Source organism: Acipenser ruthenus, unplaced genomic scaffold (genome assembly GCF_902713425.1).
Source record: "Acipenser ruthenus unplaced genomic scaffold, fAciRut3.2 maternal haplotype, whole genome shotgun sequence".
NCBI lineage: Eukaryota > Metazoa > Chordata > Actinopteri > Acipenseriformes > Acipenseridae > Acipenser > Acipenser ruthenus.
Genome location: NW_026708303.1, coordinates 66,624 through 75,653, shown reverse-complemented (window position 1 = coordinate 75,653; position 9,030 = coordinate 66,624). Strand labels below are relative to the sequence as shown.

General features: G+C 41.6%; 2 protein-coding genes across 2 annotated transcripts; one reads left to right on the top strand and one right to left on the bottom strand.

The window, feature by feature from the left end:
- Positions 1-198: 198 nt before the first annotated feature.
- LOC131730573 (uncharacterized) lies at positions 199-4,595 on the bottom strand. The gene is made up of 5 exons (XM_059020722.1): positions 4,586-4,595; positions 2,873-3,047; positions 1,038-2,504; positions 552-644; positions 199-420 (listed from the first exon to the last, which is right to left on the bottom strand). Exons 2-5 carry the CDS (start codon positions 3,027-3,029, stop codon positions 224-226), a joined length of 1,914 nt encoding a protein of 637 aa, XP_058876705.1. The 5' UTR covers positions 3,030-3,047; positions 4,586-4,595; the 3' UTR covers positions 199-223.
- A 234-nt stretch (positions 4,596-4,829) lies between these two features.
- On the top strand, positions 4,830-8,806 carry LOC131730574 (cis-aconitate decarboxylase-like). Its single transcript, XM_059020723.1, has 6 exons — positions 4,830-4,962; positions 5,141-5,201; positions 5,405-5,592; positions 5,853-5,945; positions 6,691-6,896; positions 7,232-8,806. The coding sequence occupies exons 1-6, from the start codon at positions 4,945-4,947 to the stop codon at positions 8,154-8,156; spliced, it is 1,491 nt and encodes a 496-aa protein (XP_058876706.1). The 5' UTR covers positions 4,830-4,944; the 3' UTR covers positions 8,157-8,806.
- Positions 8,807-9,030: the final 224 nt, after the last annotated feature.

Genomic DNA, 9,030 nt, shown 5'->3' with positions numbered 1-9,030 from the left:
ATTGGGGAGAAACAGGAGAGATTGCCATGCGTGAACTGTGGGTGAACCAAAATTCTAGGATCTGTTGAGTTCAGTTCAATCAAAAGCCAAAGATGAATACTCTAGTCTAAGGAAAACATTTAGTCAAGAACTTAACCTGTTTGATTGCCAATCCAAACACAGAATATGTTTTCATTAAGGATAAATTATTAGCCATTATGTGTGGTGTTCGGGTGATAGATGTCTACCTTCCTAATTCAAATTGTTTAAATAACAAGTTGCTGTTAATCTTTGCTCCAGGTTTGACTTTGGGGAAGGAGAAGGGGAGACTCTTACTTTCCAGTTGGTAAGGCAGTCTGCCCAGTGTGGAGAGCAGGAAACACACCACAATCACCTCCATGACAAGAGTCAGCAACAGCAGCACAACATTTACATAGGCACCTTGAGAAAGAGAGGAAAACACACAGCAACACACATTAATATTTTCCATCCATTTACTCTGACACTTTTCACTCCAACTAAACAAACCCCTAAATGTTAGACGAAGATCCAATTCCATTAAAATTACTTACCTATAAGCATTAGGAAGCCATTAAGTACCAAGAATGCTACAGCCCCAGCTGTGAATCCACCAGCAAAATCAGTAGAAATGCCAAGTAACACACCTACAAAATAAAGACATTATTTTACTAATTTTAAAAGCAAGACATTCCCAACTAAGAAAATCATGAATTAGGTGCAGGACAGTCATGGACATCCTCAGGGGGATTTCACAAATAGAAAGTGTTTAGCTTGTTCTAGAATCCTTATATCATGTGTGCAGTCAAACAGAGCTACTCTTTTTTACAACAGGGACACACATCTTTTATTTATTACTTTCAACACCTATATACTTCCTCAACCACTTTATTTAATTAAAACAGGTTGCACTTCCACTGACATGACTGTTGCCTACTACAGGGGTTTATTATAACAAATTGGTCGATCACTGTAAAGTTATCATGTGAATTTACTTAAAAAGACAACTGGCATTGCCTTTTCCCCTTATTAAAACATACCTGCAAACCGATACCAGGTCCAGGTAGCCCAGATGGCAGCATAGCAGGATGGGATAATGGGCCCAAAGCGCCTTCCCTTCTGGATGCCCAGTCGGCTCACGTAAACCTGGATGATTGCTCCAGGGATCAGTACCCAGGGCATGGTGAGATGGAGGAAGGTGGGGTGCACGTCCTGGCTGTGGATGGCAGAGAGGGCAGCTATGCCATTGGTCACGTAGAAAAGGGCATCAGGTAGCTGTGTAACGGTGCTGCGAGGGAGGTCTTGGGGTTTCACCCAGCACCGTTTGATGAGTCCCAGGACATCCTGGAGCTTCTCTGTGGATAGTGGCTGCACCCCAACAGGGATCAAGGTCTTCTCCCCTATGGAATTGATGAGTCGGGCAAAGGTACCGTAGAGAGACAGGGCTGTGAACAAGCTGCAGATCACCCCAAAGAAGATGTAGTAGCCCCCCAGTGGGATCTGGGAGATTGTGGATACCGTGAGCAGGAGGAATAGCAAGTTATGGGCCACCTCTAGCACATCCATGTTGAGTGACATCAAGCAGAGAACAATGGCGGTCGCTAGGAAGAACCAGTCACCAACCATCCTTTCTCGCCCGCTGACCGCTCCCTCTCTGTCGATGAGAACTGACAGCACAAACTCCTCCCATGATTTCACCAGCCAGTAGGTGCTGTGCAGACAAAACTTGGTTGTGTGGTAGACGTCTTTTCGGAGGTAGGCATAGTAACTGGAGAAAAGCTGGGAGAAAGCGTTGATAGTGACCCAAATAGTGCCCACAAAGAAGGAAGGTAGGTAGCCAAAGCAGAAGAAGGCAAAGATGAAAGGAGAGATTGTGTCGCACAGGTAGCCCAGTGCCATGGGTTCAGCATATTGGGTGTTCTTCTTCTTTTCTTCCCCTATTTTTTGGGAGTTGCTGTTATTGGCCGTCCCCAGGAGCAGCACGTCAAAAAGGGGGGTCCCAAAGCCCTTGAGGATGTAACGTTGCGTGACACCTTTCAGGAGCAAGGCTGCCGCTCCATAAAGCCCACACATGAGGATCACCAGCTCCAGGACCCCGGAGACCACTAGAGCCCACCCCCCGACAAGCCCCACTGCCTCAAAGATCAGCGTCAAGGTGATGGCCCCAAAGACAAAAGGCATGATGTAGTTTACAGTGGCAGAGCAGAAGGACAGGATAAATGAGATGGAAATGTAAGCGATTAACCCTGCTATAGCAGACTGACCGATTGGTGGAGTAGCCAATTCTGTATTTGGAAAAGTGCTGTTGGCTGGATATAGCTGGTCAGTGATGTTGGTGCTGTTAATAGAGGGTGGAAAGGCACCCAGGACTATACGGGTAGACCCATAACTGCCCCAGAGAGCAGCAAATGCGATGAAGGCTGTCCCACTTAAGTGATCATACTTCCGGAAGGATAGGAGCCCAGCCAACAGCTGAGTTACCCCCCCAATCAGAATCAGTTGAACACCTGTGAAATGTAGATAGGTAGAAGTCAGAGTCCAGCAAGGTCACCTAACAAACAAACTTCAAAGTAATTATCAGCTGTGCTATTACAGGTCCAACTATTGTTGTGCTGAAGATCTTTCTTTTCTTTTTTAAAAAATTAGCATACAGGGTCACTGTATGTTCATATTGTTTTTCTAATAGAATACCAACTTTATTTGCTGCACCTCAGCCTTACACCCATGGTCTGTAAGACTGTATTGAAGCATATAAGAGTAATACAATATTAAGAAACATCTTAAATATCATAGAAGAAATCAGTACAGGATGAATTGGTGTTTAGAGAACATGGAATCCTTTTTTGCCTAAGACACAGATAGATTGTGTTTTTACCAGCCAGAATGTGCTCCACTCCCTGGGATGGTACACCAGTCTGTGCTCCGTTGAAGTTCTGCAGAAGAACGAGGAAAGCACTGATTCCATTGGCCAGGAGGCCCAGGACCCCCGGCTCTCCATAGAACATGGCCGCAAATTCATCTGCACTCGCCATCTTCTTAACGTCAAAACTCTGTCAAATTAGAAAACAATTGAGTACACTCAGCCAACTCTAGCAGGCTTCTATGAGACGGTGCCCACTGGAACGTCACAGCATCAACTGTGAATCAAACTTAAAATCAATCAGTGCAAGAGCCGGCTTTTCATTTTGACTTGCCGTAATGAAAGCTTAGTTCTATTGGACAGCAAATACCAAACAAAGACACAATTGGTACACATTTATTGTATTATCCACCACAAACAGCCAATCAATACTTTGTAGCGATGAAAGCAACCAGTCTGTACCCACAACTGCCAAATCAGCCAATCACAGCCTGTCAGCTCGACTGGAGCTCAGCATCTTTCAGCAACAACAAACCCGAGAAACTGGCATTTCAGTAATGTTGTTCCATTTAGATATCTGGTACTGCCCAGATAAACAATTTAAATGGATACACCAAAATGTTTATTGTCTGCTTTTCCTTTAAAGTGATTTGGAGTTCATATGCACATCTGACTGATTTATATGGTAAACACTGAACAGCTGATCGCAAAATCAGAGTCAAACTACTTCCTTAAACAAGCATGACTGATACACAATGCTATTGAAAAAGAAGAAAAGGCTTGAACAAAACACCCAGGAGTGTCGACATGCATGAGGACATTCCTGAATCTAGCTATCAGTGATCTGTCTGCCTGCCAGCCAAGGAACAGTTAGCAATACCAGTACCAACTTAATGCACCATAAAGCATACAAATGAAACTGCATAACCATGTACTAAGAGAAAAAAAGGGATATCCACCCCATTATTTGTATATACATATACACAAACTACATAAATAAACAAACAAACAAACAAATAAATAAATGAATAAATACATGTTTTTATTAAATTGTGGGTAATATAATCTGTGTCAGTAGTAAACTGAACTAAGTGGTCTTTTCAAAAACACAACCTATTTTCCACAGTGCCAGTTTATGACAGAGGCATTTTATTTAAGTCTTAAGCATACTTGTTCAGTACAGTATAGTTCAATATAGTATGGTGACTAATGAAAGCATATGTCAGATAACCATGTAGATATTCTATGAATGCAAATGATTATAATGATATATATCTTTTTTTTTTTAATGAAATATATTACCCACACTGTATATATACTTTGTAAACTTAACTGTTTGTTCACGTAAAAACGTAATACATTAATTATACTGGTTTATGAAAAAGTTTGCCATTTTGATCTATTTATCTTTAGTGTTTGTAAAGGAAATATTCTGCGCAGTCTTTGTGTTTCCTTTATTATATACTGTATGGTATGTGATAATAATTATTAACACACTCATGAGGATGGGCGCCCCAAATGCATGCAGTATTTGATATATATGTTTTATAATAATCTACATTTCTACTAGTTAACTAAAATACAGTTGGTATTTTTAATAATACAAAAAATGATCACACACTATATAACATAATTTACATTAAACAAATACATTTAAATATTTTCTATATAATCAAACAAGCATTTGTCTAACTGTAAAAATATGAAACAAGATTGGTATTACAGTACCTGGCCAACAAGGTGTGAACTTTAGGAGGTGAGAGTTTATTTTTTATAGAACCTCTCTCTCAAGCAGGGGAGGAGTCTCCCAGTGCCAAGTTCTCAGTAAGTGTCCTCCCAGAACAGAAAGAGGGTTATTCCCCAACATTCCAGACCACTTCTTGGTCAATACATAACCCATTTCCTGGTCAAATTAGAAAAATCCCCCCAATTAGTTGAATAGTTTCACTAAAAGAAGGAGGGGTTTTGGAACCTGGAGGACGATCAGCATCCAGGTATGAAAGAATATAAAGAGAGGATGGAACCACAGCAAAATATCAGCTCAGTGACAGAACTTTGTTGTACACAGCAATCTACTGAACACCATCATGCTCTCAGCACTCAAGGTAATTATTGCGCTGAAACTCTTAGAAATGTATGCATTTTTATTTTTTATTTTATTATTATTATTATTATTATTAGTAGTAGTAGTAGTAGTAGTATTAGTAGTCATAGTAGTCGTAGTAGTATTTTCTGTCATATATCATATTGATTTTATTTCATTTTTTTCCCTTTTTAAATTAGTTTCAGAGAACCTCAAGGCACTTTTCCTGCCTGCGACTTCTACATAAATCTGCAGTTGAAGGTAAACATTTTTTAAAAAGCTATTTAATAAAAAAAAAAAAACTGTGTAAATAACGTTAATTTTCAGGATTTCATACCATCACCAATTCAATGGACCCAGTTGTCTTTAAGTGTTGTTATTTTAGTGCATTATTGTAGAGTTGATGCTCTGAATACTAAAGTGAAGCACAGGCAGAGACTGATCTGCTGTTTGTTGTCCTGCAGTGCAAGAAAGACCTGCCCCAGAGGAGACAATCACCAGCAGTTTTGGAGGGTTCATCCACTTGGTGCACCCAGGCCAGCTGTCAGACACTGTGCTGCACCGCAGTAAGAGGATGATCCTGGACAGCATCGGGGTGGGGCTGCTGGGAAGCAGCTCCCATGTCTTTGAGCTGGCTCTGCAGCACTGCCAGGTAATCCTTCAGCTGAGTCTTACACTGGGCTATGGTCCTAAAATGATGGCCAAAGAAGTGGGCCCTGGCTGTACAATTTTAATATCAACCATTCCTTCAGTACTTACCCCATTTTTGAAAAGTTTCTTTGAACAGTCACCGTTCCAGTTGAGGTTTGCATTGTCAAACCAGGGTGATGATAATCAAGAATTTAACTTGCTTGTTTCCATCTAAAAGAACATTGAGACCCTATAATGATCTGTGATTAACTCTCTTTGCAGCAAATGTATGCTCCAGATTACATCAGTTCAGTCTTTGGTCGAAGACACACAAGACTCTCTCCAAGTCTGGCAGCCTTTGTCAATGGAGTTGCGGTAAGTCAGTGTATTTGTTGGCTGGCATATTTTAATGTCAGGTTTGTTTACACAGTGCTCAGCCCTTTCAAATTGTAAAAATGTAGTCCATGAAATGAGCACATTCTAGCAGCTGACGAGCTCTGCAGCTCATGTCTGTGGCTGGTCATTTCCTCATTACACTGCCTGCAACTAATTTCCGTGAAAACACCTCTTGAAATACAGCATTCCAAAATGTTAGTATATACAGTACATACACAAATCAGTAGATCTTGTAAGAGATGATGTGTTATTATTTCAACATAAAATAGTTTAAACGTTTGTTTTATCTCAAGTTTTAAGTAATTGTTTGAGAAAAGCAAACAAGAGCACTTTACAGGTTACTTAACAGATGATTAAGGAGTAGTTCTATGAGAAAGTCAAAGGAGAAAAACTTCTGAGATCTGAGGCTAAACATTTTCATAATGCAGAAAATTAAAAACCAATGTAATGCCTTAATTGTTTAAATATAATACTTAAATAATTTAATTTGTTCATTATACTGGATATTTGCCCATCAGGGAGTGACTGTATTCAGGACACATTCCATTTATCCTGTTGTTTTTTTTTTTTTTTTTTGAAAAGTGAAAGCTCAGGTTTGTATTCATGTCCTTGAGGTTTCTTTTGTAGAAAGATGGGGCACTGCCAGGCTTCCTCACAATCAGGAATGTCAGTGGAGATCACACTGTACCAGGTGCTTACTGTGCCCGCACGTTCTTCTTTGCAGGTCCATTCAATGGATTTCGATGATACCTGGCACCCAGCCACCCACCCCTCAGGGGCAGTCCTTCCTGCCCTGCTCGCTATTGCTCAGATGTTACCTGGCAACGCCAAGCCCAGTGGGATGGACCTCCTGCTAGCCTTCAACGTGGGCATTGAGATTCAGGGTCGGCTCATGAGGTTCTCCAACGAAGCCCAAAACATCCCCAACAGGTGAGGAGACTGCTGCCGAACAAACTTGGCACAATACTGTAGTGCTGCCAAGAAGGAAGTGTGCCAATATTCTTCCAGCATGAATGAGACCGTGTTTGAATTTGAAAGCAAATCTTAATCTGTTTTTCAGTGGTTTTTTAGCCTCACAGTGATTATGTTGTTTTTATTGGAAATTATTACACTTTCCTAGCATGCCTTTTTTAGAAGGCATGATAAGAAACATTTGTCTACCCGAGGTTGTTTTTAAATCAGAATTTTAAAACCATTAAAAGCATATATAATGTAAAATACTCTCTCAGTTACCAGGATGGTCATGCCAGTGTTTCTCCCTTCAGGTTCCATCCCCCGACTGTAGTGGGCCCTCTGGGTAGTGCTGCTGCCTGCTCCCGTCTGCTCTCCCTGGATCGCTCGCAGTGCTCAAACGCCTTGGCGATTGCTGCCTCGCTGGCAGGGGCTCCCATGGCCAATGCTGCCACTCAATCCAAGCCTCTTCATATTGGGAACGCAGCCCGACTTGGTCTGGAGGCGGCACTGCTGGCATCCCGGGGCCTGGAGGCCAGCACACTGATCCTGGACTCGACCCCAGGCTGCGCTGGCTTTAGTGCCTTCTACAACGACTACCTGCCTCAGGCTCTGCCCTCCCCGGTGGAACAGGATCCCCGCTTCCTGCTGGAGGACCAGGACATAGCCTTCAAGCGCTTCCCTGCACACCTGGGGATGCACTGGGTGGCAGACGCAGCGTGCGCAGCACGGGAGCTTTTGGTCAACACCGTAGGGGGGTTCCAGCCCTCTATGATCCAGAACATCCTACTGAGAATCCCCCTCTCCAAATATATCAACCGGCCCTTCCCTGAATCCGAGCACCAGGCCCGACACTCCTTCCAGTTCAACGCCTGCACTGCTCTGCTGGACGGCGAGGTCAGTGTACAATCCTTCAGCCCAGCCTTCCTGGACCGTCCTGAGCTGCTCAGCCTCCTGAGCAGAGTACAGGTCGAGCACCCCCAGGACAACCCTGCCAATTTCAATAAGATGTACGCAGAGGTGCTGGTGACCCTCACAACTGGCGATGTGTTGAAGGGTCGTTGCGACACCTTTTATGGACACTGGAGGAAGCCACTGAGTCGTGACAGTCTGCTGAAAAAGTTCCGGGCCAACGCTGGGGCAGTCCTGCCAGGAGAGAGAGTGGAGGCCATCATTGATGCTGTGGAGAACATAGAAGACATGCAGGACTGCTCCCACCTCACCATGCACCTGGAGTGAAGGGCTTCATGACATCCTTTGATGACGTACACTTGAAGAAAACAATATGAAATGATTGGGGAAACGATCTTCATGCCATTTGTGTTTTGTTTTACTGTATTATTATTATTATTGTTGTTGTTGTTGTTGTTGTTGTTGTTGTTGTTGTTGTTGTTGTTGTTGTTGTTGTTATATAGTGCAGAATTTTAGTGATTATTTGCCAGTCATACTCAATTGTAAGTAAAGCACAGTTCACATGGATTATGCAATGTATATACTCTCAATTCTGATAGCACTGTGAATCTCACTATTGCCCTATTTATTGAATTCTTGTTATTTTATTTGATCTTTTACAAAGATTTATTGTGTGTAATTTCAGACTTTTGTATCGGGATTGCAATACTGTTGATTTGTGTAACAGGTCACTAGTTTGGAAGATATCATCTGTCAATTCAATCAATTCAATCATCAAATGTGAAATCAGTGTAATGCCCCAAGTGTGCAAATATAATACAAATGAAACAATTGTAATTGTTTTGGTGTTTATATTTTATTTAATTGAAAAAGATTATTAGTTTACAGTGTTTAAGGTGTACAATAATACAGTAATTTCATTGTTAAGTGATATAAATGTATTGTATATACTGCAGATAATAAATTGGTAAAATGAAGTGTTCTCTTTTGAAATCAATTGCTCATGCAAGGGTATATTTACTTTCCTCTCCTTCAAATTACATCAATAGACAAACTGCAGTGTGAGACTACAATGAGAAATGTCCTAACCAAAAATAATAACATTTTAAACTTCAAATGAACTTTTCTGTAAACTTATGGGATCATTTTTAATATTAGTGTTTGCAGCCAGCTTCTACCTAACCTAGAATCATCTGGGAAT

What these genes read in the sequence shown, in the direction of transcription:
- LOC131730573 (XM_059020722.1), bottom strand. Translation starts at nt 3,029, where the DNA reads ATGGCGAGTGCAGATGAATTTGCGGCCATGTTCTATGGAGAGCCGGGG. An exon ending in AGTGGAGCACATTCTGGCTG is followed by an intron (nt 2,505 to 2,872) that starts GTAAAAACACAA and finishes TACATTTCACAG; the next exon opens with GTGTTCAACTGATTCTGATT. An exon ending in TGGCTTCCTAATGCTTATAG is followed by an intron (nt 421 to 551) that starts GTAAGTAATTTT and finishes CTCTTTCTCAAG; the next exon opens with GTGCCTATGTAAATGTTGTG.
- LOC131730574 (XM_059020723.1), top strand. An exon ending in CCTTTGTCAATGGAGTTGCG is followed by an intron (nt 5,946 to 6,690) that starts GTAAGTCAGTGT and finishes TCTTCTTTGCAG; the next exon opens with GTCCATTCAATGGATTTCGA. An exon ending in GCCCAAAACATCCCCAACAG is followed by an intron (nt 6,897 to 7,231) that starts GTGAGGAGACTG and finishes TTCTCCCTTCAG; the next exon opens with GTTCCATCCCCCGACTGTAG.